Source organism: Nelumbo lutea, chromosome 7 (genome assembly GCF_056320005.1).
Source record: "Nelumbo lutea isolate HS-2025 chromosome 7, American lotus-T2T, whole genome shotgun sequence".
Taxonomy (NCBI): Eukaryota; Viridiplantae; Streptophyta; class Magnoliopsida; order Proteales; family Nelumbonaceae; genus Nelumbo; species Nelumbo lutea.
This window is the reverse complement of record NC_142690.1, coordinates 24,513,928-24,532,562: the sequence shown is the minus strand read 5'-3', so window position 1 is coordinate 24,532,562 and position 18,635 is coordinate 24,513,928. Positions and strand designations below refer to the sequence as shown.

The following is an 18,635-nucleotide window of genomic DNA, read 5'->3' as shown; positions in this document are numbered from 1 at the left end:
CATACTTGCACCCTTCACCCTATTTCCAATTTTGTTTCACTTACCCACCTCTCCGCCTCCCATCGCCAGTTCATCTCTTTGTTATCCTCCGTAGTTGTTCCTAAGGATGTCCAAGAAGCCCTTACCTCTCTAGAGTGGTGCCGTGCTATGGAGGAAGAGCTCTCTGCTCTGCATCATAATCACACTTGGGATCTCACCGCTCTTCCTCCTGGAAAGCAGGCTGTCGGTTGTAAGTGGGTGTATAGTGTTAAGCACTTGCCAGATGGTCGTGTTGAGCGCCTGAAGGCGCGGCTGGTTGCCAAAGGGTACTCCCAAACCTATGGCATTGACTACACAGAGACATTCTCCCCGGTTGCTAAGATAGGGTCCGTTCGTGTCGTCATCTCCCTTGCAGATATGTATGATTGGCCTCTCCATCAGCTAGATATCAAAAATGCCTTTTTGCATGGTGATTTGCTCGAGGAGGTCTACATGGAGCAACCACCAGGGTTTGTTGCTCAGGGGGATGATGGTAAGGTATGCAGACTTAGGAAGGCTATTTATGGACTTAAACAGTCCCCTCGAGCATGGTTTGGTAGGTTCAGTGAGGTGGTCAAGAAGTTTGGTATGAAACAGTGCCAAGTTGATCACTCTGTCTTCAGTTTTGACTCTTCAACAGGCAAAATAATATTGGTGGTGTATGTGGATGATATCGTTGTGACTGGGAATGATAAAATGGGCATTAACAGATTGAAGGCATTCCTACAAGAGCACTTTCAGACAAAGGACCTTGGCAAGTTGAAATACTTTTTGGGCATAGAGGTAGCAAGATCTAAGCATGACATTAATTTGTGTCAGAGGAAATATGTGCTTGATTTACTGGAAGAAATATGGTTGTTGGGTACTAAACCGGCTGAGACACCTATGGAAACAAATACGAGGCTGAGCAGTGATATAGGTGAAGTATTTGAAGACCCTGGCAGATACCGACGACTTGTAGGCAAACTAAACTATCTAACCATTACTCGGCCAGATATTTCATTTGCGGTTAGTGTGGCGAGTCAGTTCATGCAGAAACCTTTGGTCCCACATTGGAATGCATTGCTAAGGATTGTGAGGTATCTGAAAGGAGCTCCTGGTCGTGGTTTGCTGTATAGGAGTGGTGGAAAACTGGTAGTAGAAGGATACACCGATGCTGATTGGGCAGGTTCTATGTCTGATAGACGATCCACCACAGGCTATTGCACCTTTCTTGGGGGTAACCTGGTAACGTGGAAAAGTAAGAAGTAAACAGTTGTGGCAAGAAGTAGTGCAGAAGCAGAATATAGGGCCATGGCACATACTGCTTGTGAATTAGTGTGGCTGAGGAACCTTCTACAGGAGATAGGATATGACATCAGTACTCCAATGAAGCTCTATTGTGACAATCAGGCAGCGGTTCATATCTCTTCCAATCTGGTGTTTCATGAAAGAACCAAGCACATCGAAGTTGACTGTCATTTTGTGAGAGAGAAGGTGCTGAATGGGGTGATAGAAACTGCATATGTTAGTACGGGAAACCAGTGGGCAGACTTGTTTACAAAAAGTTTGAGTCGGGGGAGAGTGGACTACATATGTAACAAGCTGGGATTATATGATATATACTCACCAGCTTGAGGGGAAGTGTTAGTGGTGTTAGTGAAGGGGTATTTCGGTCTTTGTACTTGTTGAGAATGTTGATGTGTACTGTTATGTTAGTTCGAGTGCCTCTTACTTAAAGAAGGGCACTTAAGTCTTTTCCAATAAGTTAATAATATAATAACAGGTCTGGCCGAATCTAGGGATTAACTTTTTCTCTAATTCGAACCAGTCTTTCTCTCTTTCCTCTCCTTTCTCTCTTCTTCTTTCCTCTTCTACTTGTTGTTTTCTTTACTTTACAGTCAACGAACAAGACAGAATTCTAGGGCAGGTCAAACTTCAACAGTTTCTAAAATTGGCAATTGAATTCTTGGAAACATTATACAAGGCTTCTTTATTAAATATGGTTTGGAGTGGATGATGGTCTAAAGAAAATATAGTTTTCAATGATGACTTTCCTATTGCAAATAGTTACTAGGTCATTGCCTCATTGGGCATTCTTATTCAGGCATCAAATGAAAGTCAATGAGGCATCTAAACTAAGGCTCCCACCTCTCAAACCTGCTTAAAAGATTTATGCATCTTTGTAAATTGCAATCATCTTGCAAAAAACTACACAAAGGAGGAAACAACGGGGATCATGAAAGGAACATGGGTGACAAGCAAACAATAGATGAAATATAGAGAACAGTAACAATAACAAGTAATTAATGTTAGAAAATGACCAATCCTGGAGTCAACTTACCACTTTCTTCCTTTGCGCATCATGAACATGCTGTTCAATTGCTGAAGCATTTTCCTTGGGCTGCAATGATCTCTCATTCTTTCTAGCACCTGAATGAATTGTTTGGGACAGAGGATGTGGATTGGGCTCTTCTCCATATCCATCACCATGCTGTAACAGGTCAGAAGATTCTAACTCATCTTTCTTTTGAACTTCCATCTCATTCTCACTCGTCTCTTGTATCTCCGGTTGGGGGCTGAACTGTTGCTCAGGTGTCTCCAATTTCACTTCATCTCCTTGTTCTTCAATATCAGCATCTGCCTCAGGTTCAGCTGAATTCTCCAAATTTGATGATGTATCCTCACTGTAAGGATTTTCCACGGGGGAGGCTCCCTGTAAAAGAAATGCCAAAGAAATAGAAAATATAGTATCTAATGATGGAACCTTTACACAAAACTCAACTAAAATCATCAACAAAATAAGTATGTTAAATGTTTAATTAGATCAGAATACTTAATATCCTCTAATTGAGTGTACCACCAACAGGATGGCTCAATGGGTAAAGACAATGGACCTCTTCTCATCCTTCTCAACAGATGACATCACCAGAAAGTGAAGTGGCAAGCACTCCTCTGAAAAAAACAAGTCTTTAGAAGTTGGATGCCACCTGATAGAGGGTCATTAAAACCTGACTTTGATGGAAGTAGTAGGGGTAAGCCGGGGAACTCAGGGGTGGGGGGAACCTTTAGAAACAAAGACAGTCATATTGTTGCTTGGTTTTCAGGTCCAATTGCTGTGGGAGTTCATTAAAGGTTGAAGTAATGGATGTAATGGAAGGTGTGCAAAGGGAAAAAGAGATGAATGTGGAAAAGTTGATTAGTTTAGGAGACTCATAGCTGGTAGTTGGGTGGCTGCAGAAGGGAGAGGCTGGTTTGTGGTGTTATAGGAATGGAGAAAAAAGGTTCAGGTGGTTGACTAGAAATATGGAGGTGAAGGTCTTACGGATTCCAAGGGAGGCTAACAGATTGGCAGATGCTTTAACAAAGGAGAAAGGGAACATATGTTTTGGACACAATTGTAAGAAAAGGTTTTTTTTTTTTTTTAAGGTAAGGTAAAAGGAAATATAAAGGGTACAGAAACGACTCCTTATCTCTAAGAGAGTTTTTGTACCATGTTTTAACTTCTTCACATTACATTAATAAGATTTGATTGTTATTGATCAAAAAAAAAAAATTAATATCCTGATGCTAACAGATGCTAAAGTCCATGCCATGGTCAAACTTAAGAATGAAAATCATTTTGATTTGAATGTAACTCCAAAGCTGTTATTCTTTAATGGCTGCATTTGGTTCATGAATTGGGATTGGGATGGGGATTGGTATTGTGGTGGGAGGGGGGCGGCTATTCCCAAATCTAATGTTTGCAAACCTTTGGAATTCAATCAAATAAAATATGGATGGACGTTTCTTCCCAAGCTTCCCACCTCCAAAAACAAAAGTCCACTAAATCAATAGTAAGCATGATCTCCATATTGCAAATGACTTGGACCACCATGAATCAACTGGTAGTAACATTTCAAATGCAACTTTGCTGGGATCAACTCAAGCCTGGCCCAACTTAACTCAACCTTTTGCATGGGTATGCCTTGGGATGGGCTTGGATTGAGGCCTTAGGTAGCTCAAGACTGGCCCGAGCTTAACCTAACCCAACCTGAGCTTCGCCTGAAATATAATATCATCATCATTATCATCATCATCTAAGCCCTGTCCCAACTATAAGGGGTTAGCTACATGAATCCATTTTGCTATTCTGTTCTATCAGTGCCATAGTGTTCTAAATGGTTAAACTGCTTGGCTTGACGTGTTCCATCAATCTTAAGGCTTTTGGTGTATTGGTCAAGCACACAACATTTGGTATCAAAGCCTACCACCACGTCTCAAGTTTGAATCACAGAGAGGTCTACTTGGGAGAAGGGCTACCTAGAGTAGAGTGAAAGCTGTCATGGAAAGGACTACCTGGAGTAGAGTGAAAGCTGTCATGGAAAGGGCTACCTACCGCCAGAGTGAGAGCCATCATGAAGAGGGCTACCTACTGCTAGAGTGAGAGCTGCCTAGAGTGAAGCCGCTGAGACGTCGGCTATGGAAGTGTGGTGGTATGTTACGGTCCTAAATGGTTAAAGTGCTTGGCTTGATGCATTCCTTCAGTCTTAAGGCTTTTGGCGTATTATTGGTCAAGCACACAACATATACATTGTTAGATTATGATCTCTTAAATCATTTCTTACTACTTCAACCCTTGTCCTTTTTGTCTGCCCCTAGTTCTTCTAGCCCCTACAACTTGTAACAAATCACTTGTTACAGGTGTTGTAGATGGTCTTCCACATGTGATCAAACTATCTTAGTTTACTTTCCTTTACTCTATCACCTAGCGGACCTACTCTTAGGTTCCTTTGGATAAATTCATTTTTGAGCATGTCCTTTCTAGTTTTGGACTCATCCATCTCACCATTTGCATTTATGCGACACTTATTTTTTGGACACATTTCTTGATTTCCCAACATACCATATAATGTTGCTGGCCTTGCAACCATTTTATAATTTTTTAGCCTTAATGGCATTTTCCTATCACATAACTCTAGATTTACTTTTTCATTTTTTCCCATCTTGTTCTAATTCTATGGGCAACATCCTCCTCAATCCCTCCCTTATTGTGGATTATCAAGTCAAGGTGACGGAAGAGGTCATATTGAGTAATCCAATCCTAAGTGTGCACTGATTTGCATTCCTATAATTATTGAATTTACATTGCATATATTCTATTTTAGTCCTACTTATTTTAAACTTTTTATTTCTAAGCTATTTGTCCATATTATCTAATTTTGCATTTAATCCTTCATTAGTTTCATTAATCAATACTGTCATTAGCAAACAACAAGCACCATTGGACCAATGTTAGTCAATTGAATTCATGATTGACGACATCTAAAGTCCAGTCTCTTTTAAGAGAGGCTCATCTAGACATCTAAAGTCCAGTCTCACCTTTTCTCATTTATGAGGTGCCCCACCTCTTTAAGGGTATGCCATTTGTCTTTTCATAAGGAGAAGACTCCTTATCTCTCATTTAAGTGGGGTGACACTTGGCACCCATGGTAGGCTGGTGAGAGGTAATCTAACTGCTTCCATTTTCTATAAAAGCCCCTCTTTTGCAAGAAGGGATACCATTCATTGACAAAATTTCCAACAACACAAGACAAACAAGAGGAAAAAGAAGAATAAATAGAGAACTACCAAATAAAAGGAAGAAACCTAAGCTGAACTGACCTTGTGAAGGTAGGAGCAGAAATGGTCATTTCTACACCATGATATTCTTGCCATCTCCTCTATGAGAAGCAGGGCTGAAATAGTTTAACTAAAGAAGATGCACCTGCAGTAGAGCCCACATAAGCAGGCAGCAAGCCCTAAACCAATTCAAAAGCAGGTTGAGCCCTAGTCCATTAAATTTTTAATTAAAATGGACCTGCAGTAGAGCCCATTCAAGTGGGTAGCAGTCTCTAAAAAGGTCAGATACATGTAAATTAAGAGAAGCCCACCAACCCCACATCCTCTAATTTATGAGGTGTCCCACTTATTTTAATAAGATGCCACTTGTCTTTTCATATGGGACAGACTCCTCAAGTCTTTTTAAATGGGGTGAAACATGGCATACAAGGAGAAGGGGTGGGGGGTTATCTAACCACTTCCATTTTCTATAAAAGTCCCTCTCACACAAGGAAAAGGGGGCTAATATCACTCTATTGACAAAATTTCCAGTAACACAAGAGATAAATAAGAAGAGAAAGAAGAGTTTGGAATGGAGAACTAAGAAGGAAGAAGCCTAGGCTGACCCTGTGGAGGTGGGAGAGAATGATCCTCCATCTCTCTTTTTTGTTTTAGAAGGATAAAAGGAAATTTTATTAAAATAAAAAGAAAAAGTACATCTCAACATGATGGTTGTCAAGTTGACAAACCAAATACAGATAAACTCAAACTGAAAAAGAATCAAAACTACAAGGATTCAGATCCAAAGGTGCCCCAGAAATTCTCTAACAGATCAGATTTGTTCACTTGGTCAAATTCTGGAAGGCTGAGAACCCAAGCTGAAATCAGATTACCCACCCCTGCTATCAAACACTCGATGCTTTTATTCTTATCCTCAAACACCCTTCTGTTTCTTTCTTTCCAAATGGACCAGCATACTGCAAATGGGATGCAACTCCATAGGATTTTTGCTTTCTTACTTCCTCTGATTTTCAGCCATTTGGAAAAAATCTCTGCTGGAACTGAAACTGAAGGAGAAATACATTCTCTCCAAACAGGAAAGGGAAGAACTTCCAGATGAAATCTGCCACACTACATGAAAGGAAGAGATGAACTGTTTCTTCCTCCTGATTGCACATGTAGCAGTAGCTTGGTAACTGTATGCCTCTGGATTTCAAGTGATCTAATGTTAGGAAGCTGTCATGCGCCACCAACCAAGAAAAAGCTTCTACCTTTGGGGGCACTGGGTTTCCCCATACACCTTTAATCTGGTCTGACTCCCTGCTATCTCTCATCAAAGCATTGTAGAAAGATTTTACAGAAAATCTTCCATCTCTGCATTCTTTCCACCATAATCCATCTGCTGTAGCTCTGGATATATTTGTATCTTGTAACTTTTCCAGTAGCAGAATACACTCTTCCACTTCTTGGTCCAACAAAAGTTTTCTGAATTTTGGGTTCCAAATCACTTGCTCCCCTCTCCACTCATAGCACTGATCAATGGTTACTTGCTGGTCTGTCAGCTCATAAAGCCTGAGACACACCTCACACAGTTTTCCAACCCCAAGCCACTCATCTTCCCAAAACCTTATCCTAAGCCCTTCCCCCCTTTAAGTTTAACTAAACTTCTGAAGTCCTGATTAAATTTCATATTCCTTTAATACACTTATCCCGTATGATCCTCCATCTCTTCACCATGATATCCTTACCACCCCCTCAAGCAGGACCATGTTTTTCCTTCTATTTCTGTCACCCTTCCTCTCTATTTTTCATTTTTCTCTAATCATATGTAAGAGAGACAGCCATCTACTGTCTTGTTCATTAAACCTGGTTGACTATGATTCACTACACAATATTAACTAAATCCTGTATCAGGAAGAAAACTGTCTACAACCTTGTTCCTTCAAAGTATTATAACATGCATGATACACAAAAATCATGTGATTCAAAGTGGCAATTCCCATGGTTACAAATTGTTTCAGGTTTCAAAAATTGAACCAGGTTATCTCTAGGAAGGGTATTAACAATTGAAAATGGCCTTTCCGCTTGATTCCTAATATTTGGCATTTCAATGGGTTCAAAAACAGATACGTATTGTATGATACACACCAATACATTGTGATATTATGGAATTTGCCTTGTTCATTAAACTCAGCTAATTATGGTTACCTACACAAATATTATCTCATAAAATTGCCACTTTGTGAAGGGAGAAAAAACCATATATGCCCTTGTTCATGAATATGGTTGATTATGGATCCCTTGACCAACATCAACTCATAAAATTGTCACTTTGTGAAGGAGAAAAACCATTTATAGACTTATTCATGGAATTTGATTGATTATAATTCCCAACACCATACTAATTCATAAAATTACTATAAATCTTGATTTTATGTAGGGAGAAAGACGATCTATAGCCTTGTTCATGAAACTTTACTGACTATGGTCCCTACTTGATTGCTATTAAAAAAAATGTTATCTATTTTTTATTTCTTCTAGTTTCTCTCAAGCTAAGGAGGGAATGTATACCGGAATTCTCAATAAAAATTTCTGCAGTTAAAATCTATTTAGTCTACTCTGTTCATTTACACTTCTAAGTTAGAATTTTATAGGTTATTTTCGCCCCTAGCAGATTAAGCGAATGTCTACAAGACATCCTCAATGGGGCTACCCAAAATACTAGAAACCCAGTAACTAGTCTAATTGGGTGAACTATGTTATGTGAGAATTCTACCAATTTTGTTTTTCTACTAACAATGGGTATATAGATAGATAGATATAGATAAGGACAGGTTCATGATAAATATGACACTGTCAAAACTTTTTCACCAGGTTGCACAGTGTAATTTATGTGTTATATCTATCTATATAATATCATTTTAAATGGAAAATGGTGAGTGAAATCTTAATTAGAAAACTCAAATTGCAGAGTAAGTGGTGACATAAATGGCATTTTCTTGTTGTAAGCTATGTTCTCAACTCCATGGCATAGTTGAACAAGACTCCCTCTTCCACCATGCAGTTCCCCACCCAAAGATATCTACTTGATAACCTCCTGCCCATCACTAGTTTACAATCCCTTCATCTCCAGTTTTTCATTGTCAATTCCCCAACATTAATTTTGTTTTTCTTTTGCATTGAACTCTAATTCTTAAACTTACATACATCCACTATCAACTACACTGGTTAGCAACATTGCATTAGATTCTCTAACCTCCTTTTCATCTCCATGTACTTATGGTTTAAAAGAATGAAAGTTATTTAAAAAAAGAACAACAAATATTTATAGCCAAGAGAATAACCCAGAAGTATTTTTAACCAAGAAAGTGAGCATACTACAAGTAGAATTTGAAATACCTCTTGCTTGAACTCTTGAGAGAGATCACCATCAGTCACTCCAGTCTGATTCTCAACCATTTGAACATTTCCTTCACGCTCCTGCCTACGCCGCCTTACAACACAGACAGCACAGAGACAGTCACCTTTGTGGTGGTTGATTCTGCATATGAGTAAAAGATCAGTTGCAAGAAAACATTCATAATCTTTCTACTTGCTGATAAAGAGTCAACAATCTACCATGACAAGAAAATGAACAAAAACAGGACACTGAATATCCTTCCCACATGCACCTAAGAAAGATCACTATTAACGTCTTGTCCAGAGTGGATACAGAGTGCAAATAACCAAAATGTTTTAGGATAATCTAGAGGCTTTCTTAATCCTCTCCATGGGATGGAGTTCCATGTTTAATGTAGCCTTTAGTGCAAGCACATTCAAACTTCTTTACATACGGGGGAGATCCCATGGGTAATGATTCCTCCTATGGTTTGTTGAAGTATATGGAAAGAAAAGGCAGGAAGGTGTTCAAAAACAAAGGGGTCACATGTGAAGTGATGATTGATAGAAGTGGGGCATTATATGGGGTGAGCATTGACCATTATGAAGTTGTCAATACATCAACTAGGCAGTAAGGTAATTTTTTGGGATTGCCTTGTGCCTTGCTTTGGTGCTTTTACATAAGATTTGGATATAGGTGTATAGATTATGTACATTATATGGGCCACTACCCAATTATTGGAAGGGTTGACTAGATTTAAACCTAACCTTTGGCTTTGCACAGTGGCCACATTCAAATTTGAACCCACATTCTCATGCTTGTCAGCCCAAGATGTTTACCATTTCGCTAGGCAAATAGGCTTTTTTTTTTATCAATAACAAGAAACTTTATTAAAGATATGAAACTATGTGAAGTTTAGGTACAAAAGGGAGGTAAAAAGGCTTAACTCCCCATCAAAGAGTACAAGGAAAAATAAAAAATTAGCCCAAAAAATCGAATCCCTATTCACCCCTTGCTTTGCTAAGCCATCAGCAAAGGAATTAGCAGTCCTCTTCACCCAGTTGTAATGAACCACCATATCCCTACTCAGCCATTTAAATTTATTCTTCTCATTGTTATAACTCCATAAGCCGTTGTCTCCCCCTTTTAGCCACCTAATCACCACCTCCGAGTCACCTACAAGGACCAAACATCTGATGTTCAGCTCCCTTGCTCTTTGGATGCCTTCCAGGGCTGTGAGGATCTCAGCCCTAAGAGAGTCTCCTTCCTCAATTGGGCCTGAAAACATAGCAATAATAGCCCCCACCTCATTCCTATATAATCCCCCAATCCCAGAAGGCCCTGGGTTCCTTAAACAGCTGCGATCAAAATTCAGTTTTATGAACCCAAAAGGAGGGGACCACAAAGGACTACAGCTCCTCTTACAGAGGGCAGAGGAAGCTATCTCCTTCCAACCAATGTACCACCCTTAACAGAATTAGATCCAATAAGTTTCCGATAGTTCTTTCCTTATCTGAAAATATTCGTGAGTTTCTTTCTTCTCATAGAGTCCAACACACTGCAGCCCTGATGCTTCTCCACATAGTCTTCCCTCTCTTCTTTGGCCATCTGAAAAAGGAGGGAGAGAACAAGCTTTGGACACTCCCAGGGGGTATCCAAACACATCCAAAAAGGGAAAAGGCCCACTCCCAAACTGATTTAGCAACCGAACAAGTAACCATAAGGTGGTAACCAGTTTCCCATCAGAAAAGTTTCCCAACAAAAACTACCAACCCGAGGAGGAATGGGTCTACTCCAAATTTCTTTAACCGGGAAAGACAACCCAATGGGATCAGAAGGCTGAGTTAAAGTCTCAAAAAATGAGGCAAATAGGCTTCACAATGGCAAAGGTAGCCTACCATCAAACCCCAAGACCCCCAGTGCTTTATGAAGGCAGGTAACCAATGATTTTACGCTACAATGTATCAATTTTATAAAAATGGGTAAAAGATGTAAAAGAACATTGTAGAAGACCAATTTTTAATTCATAGAAATATAGCCATATAATGGTTTAGTAATTAGTAATATGTTCATTATGATAGGGCATCAATTAGTAGCATCATCATGGTACTCTTCATAAGATGCCTCTTTGATGCAGATATGGAAACAAGGAAAGATTCCATGGAGAATTAAGTTGTTGGTGCTTTCCAATTCCTACACCAAATTCAGAATTTTTGGGTCATAGGATATTGGTGTTTTTATTTTTTTTCTAGTTGTCGGTGTCTTCAACATGGTTATGCTTTTTAGATTTTTATTACTATTTTCAAAATTACTACTTATTTATAAAAGTGCATAAAACAACATTTTACAAAACTACTGCGAAAATAGGTACTTAAAAAATAAGCAAGCATACCCTTTTTTATCAATAACTGGAAATTTCATTAAATAGAAAGAAGATAAATTAAGGAGAGGTAAGCTCCCGAAATCTCCCTAAGAATAGAAAAACCAAAAGATTACAACTAAGCCCAAAATAAAGATGTCCATACCCACAACGGCGACGCATCTTATGTTTCAAATGACTTCCTTTCACATTCATCTTTTCCTGACTGGATAATGCAATATTCTCCACCTGAAGGCTCTCTGTTTCAGCTAAAGAAGGATGAATATTATTCACAATTCACATTACTATAAAAGAAATTTCACGACAAAGAAACCGAAACAGTAGCCTTCATATTCTAACATGCTGCTACATAAGTGCAAAAACAAAAGCATAATGATTGCTACAGAAAGTCATTAAAGCACAGTTGAACATCTGGAAACCAGAAAACATGTGACAATGATCCCTACAGAATTTAGCTTGTTCTGGAAGAGAGCTGCTAGAATAAAAGCCAATCACGCCAACAAAATAGAACCAGTAATGGTAGCACAAGAATTTAAAACTGTTATTAAGAGAAACTTCAGTATTAAGAAGGGATATGGTATTATGGTAGCAGCACATAGATTAATAATCATGAAACAGATTACTGAAGCTAATTAAGTATACAAAGCATAAGTATACATCCATGCAATATGAAGACCATTAAAATGACCAGATTAGACAAGTATCCCCGCCCAATGTGGTTAGATTCAGACTGGACCAGAACCTATCAATCATTTCAGTTTTAGCAACCACTGGTTTTATAATTTCTGAAAACACAGTCAAACCATGGTTGGATTGTCCAAAATTTATCCAACTGGACAATTCTTAGAAACATGGACCATTTTAATCTGAACAGCCCAGGATTTATACATGCCATTTTTTGCACTATTTTTAACCCCTCAACCATCCATCATTGAAATCTAGAAAATTCAGAATCAAAAGACAAAAAACCTTTAAGTCCCTATTCTCTCAGAGAACTAAGACTTGAACATACTGAAAGAGACTGAGACTTTGAGGCTGACAAACTTCAAACACAGAGGGGACATCTTAATCACAAATTATGATATATGGGTGCATTTATGAAAAGTAAAACTTTATATTTTGATCTGACTAAGAGAATGTTAGTGACAAAGTTGAAGGAGAACGGAGATCTTGAAGCTTTGCAGTCTGAAATCTGAATTCTAAAGCTTGAACGTTATGGTCAAAACTGAAGCCAAGGAGAAAATTGAAGCTTGAAGGTTCTCATGAAGATGGAAGAATTGAAGGTAACTTCAAAGAGAACAAAGTCAAGAAACTAAAAGAAAGCTTGAGGACAAAGCCCAATTTCACTACATGCCATGACAGCACAATGTTCTGCTTTTGTAGAAAATTGAGAGACTGTCTTTTGTTTCCTACAATAAGGGACCCTAGCTGATGAAAACACATCAACTAGTGGTAGATTGTTGAGTATCATGACAACCTACTGAACAGCACCAGCATAAGTATGGAGTTGGAGTAAGGGAAAATTAGCCTTTAGCTGATGCCCCACTTAAATAATAAATAATTCTATAAACTACTTAAGATAAGACTGACATGGAGAGGGGATTGCTTAACAACTTGGATTGAATGATCAATATTCGGCTGTGTCATGATGAGATATATTAAATTGCACGCTAATCTTCTAAAACTAGTGGCATCTGGCATCAGGAAGGATCACCGTCTTGCTTAGATTATTTAACAGTGACCTCGATGGATTTATTAACTTACTTACCATCAGTACGATTATCCAACTTGATTAAAGTCAGTTATATCTTCAACAGTTCACCAAGTACCATGTGGTGTCTGAGTAACCTCCAAACCAAGAAAGTATGTCAGTGGCTTCGAGACACAGAAGGAAAGGTGTTAGCTTTGTTTTCAGGACCCTTGGCAGATGGTAATGCATTGACAGCTGAGATCATGGGCTACTCTATGGTTTAAAATTATCTAAGCAATTTGGTTTCCACAACTTGGAGGTAGAAGGGGACTCTCAGATGGTCATTTCTTAGACAAAATGCAACTCTCAAATCCCGTGGATCTACAGAGATACTTTTTGTGAAATAGAAAGCATAACAAGGGAGCTGAATGTTGTCTTTAAATGGGTAAGAAGAACAGCAAATGGGATGGCAGATGGTCTGGTTAAACAAGGGACAGCTAGGCACCAAATGTTTTGGGCAACATTACAAATTATTTATCAGCCTGTGGGATGGGGAAATCTTCCCCATTATTGTAATACCTCAATTTGATTTTAATAGATTTATTGATAAAAAAATGAATAATGAAGAAGAGCTTTCAACTAAGTAATGTTATCATGAGCATCCTCAATAATCAACTGTCATCAACATATAGTAATAAGAAGGTGTAACTTTTAGAGCTTCAGTGGATAAATAAAGAATTATCATGTTGGTGCTACACATATCCTGAATCAAGGATAACTTGTCAAAATTGTTCAAACCGGGAAACGGGTGATTGTTTCACTCCATAATGTGATTTCAATTTGCAGACCATTGACTTTCTGGTAGAATAACTAAGTGCATACTTCGTATGGACTCTCTTTCAAATTTCCATGAAGAAAAGCATTTGACATCCATCTAAAAGATGGTCACTTTCAAATTGTAGAGATGGCAAGAGAAAAACACACTATGGTCATTTAAGCAACAAGAGCAAATGTTTCTTCATAATCTACCCCAAACTCTTGTTTGAAGCCCTATGCAACAAACCATGACTTACTTCCAACCACCAAAGTATTTGAAGAAATTGAGGCAAGATCTCAAGTATCATTCTTGATGAGTGCTTGGTGTCTATAGCTTCTTCAGAATACTGAATTGCTAGAGCTGATTTCCAGGCATCAACACTCCATACAGAAACTCCAAAAATCCTTTAAAAATCAGGTAATTTAGGATCTATTTATGAACCTCCTCTCAATATATTTTACTATCCCAGATCTCAATGGGCTTTAACCAATAAGAAGAAGAAAATTATGGTCATGTACACATTATCAACACTCAAACTGTAGCTTTTATATGTAAAGCAAAACATGGAATGAAAAAACTGCATGGTTTCTAACATGAACAGAAATTGTCATAATCATACAATCTAAGAAAAACTTAGTGAAAAAGGAAATAAAGAAAATAATAAATTGTGACACTATTGATTGGATTTCCAACCTCTATAAGAAAATTATACAAAATAATATGATCAAGGAATTTAGTTACTTTATACCATGTAAAGAAGGTGTTCCAATATTTTCTTGTTGGGATATTATCATATATCTCTTTCTTCCACTTGCTTCAACAGATTTGTCCTTTCCACGGTCATCTTCAATATACAAGCCTTCTGAGCAAGGATCATCAAGGGAAGCATCTGGGTTCCCAAGTTCAATTTCAATAACAAAATGAAAAATTTTACAGGATAATTAAAAACTGACTGTACATACAATAACCCAACCAGTTGAAGAAACCTTGACAGTAAACACATAATTTGAACATGGACATGTTTGGAGTTTGGTTGGCATTAGACAGGAATAAAAATCAAATTGTCATCAATAAAATAATAACAAATGACACATTTACAAAGTTTATTGCAGATATTGAATGTTAGGATTTTAGCATAAATTATTTCATGTAGGCATACAATAAGCTGATTGACTTTGTCTTTGATTTTTTTTTTGATAAATAACTAATATATTTCATTAACAATCCACCGGACACCAAAGTGAGCAGCAGACCCAGAGGACATTTCAACTCCCACAAAAGAATCAATGTATTACAAATTACACCCCAACCCTGGGCATCCCTATTCTAACTGATCCCTTCCCACCCTTGCTCTTGCCAAAGAATATGCTAACTTTTAGCACTTCTAGGAACCCATTTGAATGAGATGTTCAATGTGGAGCCCCAGATGGCATGCCTGTCTCATCATCAGCCTAAATTCCCAAGAAATTGGTTTTTGGGTTTTCATCCAGTATATGATTGTTTGACAGTATCCCTTCACTTCCACAACTTTCATTCCCTGCAACCCCATCAGCTTCAAACCTTGAATCAAAGTCAACTCTTCCACCTGGCAAGAGTTACCATGACCAAATTGGGCCTGGAAAGCTGAAATGTATGTTGCCACAATGGTCCTTTACAACTCCCCCTACACTTGACAACCTGGATTTCCATAACAACATCCATCAAAGTTGAATTTAAGAATTCTAGTAGGTGGTACAGTCCAGTCATGCCGGGGTATTGTCAAGAAAGATATAATGGAAATGTTTAAGGATTTTTGGAAGGAGAAGGAGATTGAGAAGAGTGCATATGCTACTTTCATTTCACTTATTCCTAAGTTGGAGGGTGCTTCCAGGGTGAGAGACTTTAGACCAATAAGCTTAATAAATAGTCCATATAATATCATTGTGAAAGTCCTATCAAGAAGATCAAGATCTGTTTTGCATGAGGCTGTAGGACCTACTCAAATCACTTTTGAGGAAGGAAGACAAATCCTTGATGTGATGTTAATAGCAAGTGAATGTGTGGATGCAAGAATTAGGAATGGGAGAGGAAGCACACTTGCTAACTTGATGGTTGATACTGTGAAGGCATATAACCATGTTTTGTGCGGCGAAATGGAGAAGTTGGATCTTTGTTTGTGTATCTTCAACTTCATTCTCAATGTTGGTCAGTGGGGTCTCAACAAAATTCTTTCAAGTTTCTAGAGGACAAGGAGATCCACTCTCTCCTTTGCTCTGTCTTGGTGGCAGAAATTTCGAGTAGAATGATAATATGAGTGGATGGGGTTATTAGAAGGTTTCATAGTTGGAAGAGGAAAGCTTTCTATTTCACACTTGCAATTTGCTAACGACATCTTGATAATTCTTGGATGTTGCGGTTGATCAAGTCCTAAGGTTAAGAGCAGTCCTGGAATGCTATGAGATGGTGGCTGGTCAGAAAAAAAATCTGAATAAGTGTTAATATAGTTGTCAAGGTGTCACCTAGGTGTCGACTAGGTGACTAGGCATCGTTGGCTGGGCACCTCGCCTAAATACCTTGTTTATTGCAACTAGGCGCCCATCTAGGCAACTAAGTGCTTGCCTAGGTGATAAGGTGCCTGCCCAGGCGACTAAAATGACAAGGTGGGCACCTTATTACAAGGTCGTTCATTTTTTTTGAAGATACAAGGTCATTCATACTGTTACATCATTATGTTACTACATTCTCTTATATATTATCATTTATACTTTGTTATTAATCAGCACAAAGGATACATATTACAAATTCCCCACAAAGAGGCGCAAGATGCCGCCTCTAAACTATATCATAAAGCTTACAAATGAACCCAACAAAACTGATTCCTATGTATCCCTTGTTTGGCTAAAGCCAACCCATTTGCCGATCTTTCCCATTGAATTTGGACTGACATATTTGGTGTTAACCATCTAAACCTTCTCAAAGCCCCTCTGTAGGACCATGCTGCCACTTCTGGCTCTTTTAACCACCCAACAACCAGTTGCGAGTTGCCTTCAATGATTAAGTGTTCCAATGCCATCTCCTTAGCAATCTCTGCTCCTTTGAGAACTGCTTGAACTTCCGCATTGGCTGAATCTCCCATACCTATAGGACCAAAATATAAAGCTAAGATCTGGCCCTCAGCATTTCTGAACACTCCCCCAATTCCAGACAGCTCTGGATTACCTAGGCTGCTGCCATCGAAATTTAATTTAATAACCCCTTCTTCAGGAGGTTTCCACTCCACCATAGGCTTGATTCTAACAGCAGAACTTTTGGCAATTTGCTCCCAATTCCTCCACATGCCATCAAAGGAGAAAGGATGAAAAAGGTCCAATATCTTTGCCCAACTTATGGCCCTATTTAAAATGCTTTCCCACAGACCATTTCCATCCGTCTCCTTGTCATTAAAAATTCTGGCATTCCTTTCCTCCAAAGCAGCTCTTGCACACCTCCACAAGACTCTACCTCTTTTCTTTGGCCACCTGAAAGTTGTTGGGTCAAAAAGATTACCAAACTGCCTTGGCTCTACCCACCTGCACCCAGAGAGATCAAAAAGCCTCTCCTAGAGGCCTACAACAAGAGGACAAGAGATTAGTAAATGGAAACAACTTTCCTTATTTGATTTGCAAAGGATACACCATTTAGGGGAGATCCAAGAGATACTTCCCAGCAGAGGACTCCCACTTTTGGGGGGGATAGGCTTGGATCAAGCCTCCTTGCTATAAAACGACTGAGGATTACGAGTTGAACACAAAAGAAAAAGGAGGCACAGGAAAAGGAACCCGAGGAATTAGGCACCCAAATGTGACTATCAAGGGAGGAGGGATACAGGTTCAAGGGTTCTAAGGAGCAAGGCAACCTGGTCAAACTCAAAATCTCTCAAGTTTCTTCTAAAGCCCAACTTCCGGTTAAGACCGGAGGAAGAAGAAAAGGATGCAAACTTCTGAGTTGGATCATTTTTAAAACACGAGAGAGCATATAAAGAAGGAACCAGGTCCTTGAGGGTCAAGTTACTAACCCAAATGTCCTCCCAAAACAAAACCTTATCTCCAATACAAGCACCATACCTGATTAGGCTCAAGAAGAGAGGAAGAATATTATGAATAGCCTTCTAAGGGGAGTTCAGCGTAGCCCGCCGAGATACACCAGCATCCCAACCATTACCTACTGCCCCATGAACACTTCTCACAACTTTGTGCCAAAGTCTTTCCTCTCCAGAGGCCACCTCCGCAACCATTTTCCCAGCAAAGTTGTGTTCTTGTTCCTCAAATTGCCTAAACCCAAATCCCCTTGCTCCTTCCTCCTGCAAACTTGTTCCCACCTTACCACATGATCCTTCCATCCTTCCCCAGGTTCCCACAAGAAATCCCTCATAATTTTCTCTCTGTCTAGAACCTCTCTTTGGGCTTTGGGGGCATTCTAAAGATCGAGAGGAAGTAAACTGGAGGACTTGATAGAGCAGCCTTTATTAAAGTAATACGACCCCCCAAGAGAGATGTAGTTTCTCTTCAAAGCTACCAACTTCTTTGTGCACCTTTCTACAACCAGATTCCAAAATCTACCTTCCCTTGGACTATCACCTAATGGCATTCCCAAGTAGGTCAAGGGCCAGCTAGAAATAGAGCAACCTAAGGATTCTGCTACCCGGTTCATCTCCTCTTGCTCCAAATTTAGCCCCACTAGACGACTCTTTTCAAAGTTGAGAAATACATTCAAACAACTTAACTTATCTTCTTTCCCCAACTCTTTGCACTCTCCCTCCTTTTCCTCTACAACT

At 39.0% G+C, this 18,635-nt stretch overlaps 1 protein-coding gene across 6 annotated transcripts in view; it reads right to left on the bottom strand.

The window, feature by feature from the left end:
• LOC148845709 (DNA-binding bromodomain-containing protein) overlaps positions 1-18,635 on the bottom strand; it is a 48,912-nt gene that overhangs the window by 10,613 nt on the left and 19,664 nt on the right. For 3 of the 6 annotated variants that reach the window (XM_088954477.1, XM_088954480.1, XM_088954479.1), the window contains exons 5-8: positions 14,592-14,732; positions 11,482-11,584; positions 8,977-9,118; positions 2,342-2,713 (exon numbers count right to left, since the gene is read on the bottom strand). In XM_088954477.1, coding sequence (XP_088810603.1) covers positions 2,342-2,713; positions 8,977-9,118; positions 11,482-11,584; positions 14,592-14,732 — 758 coding nt within the window. The remainder of the gene's footprint in view (positions 1-2,341; positions 2,714-8,976; positions 9,119-11,481; positions 11,585-14,591; positions 14,733-18,635) is intronic. The other 3 variants (XM_088954481.1, XM_088954483.1, XM_088954482.1) reach the window with 1 other exon arrangement.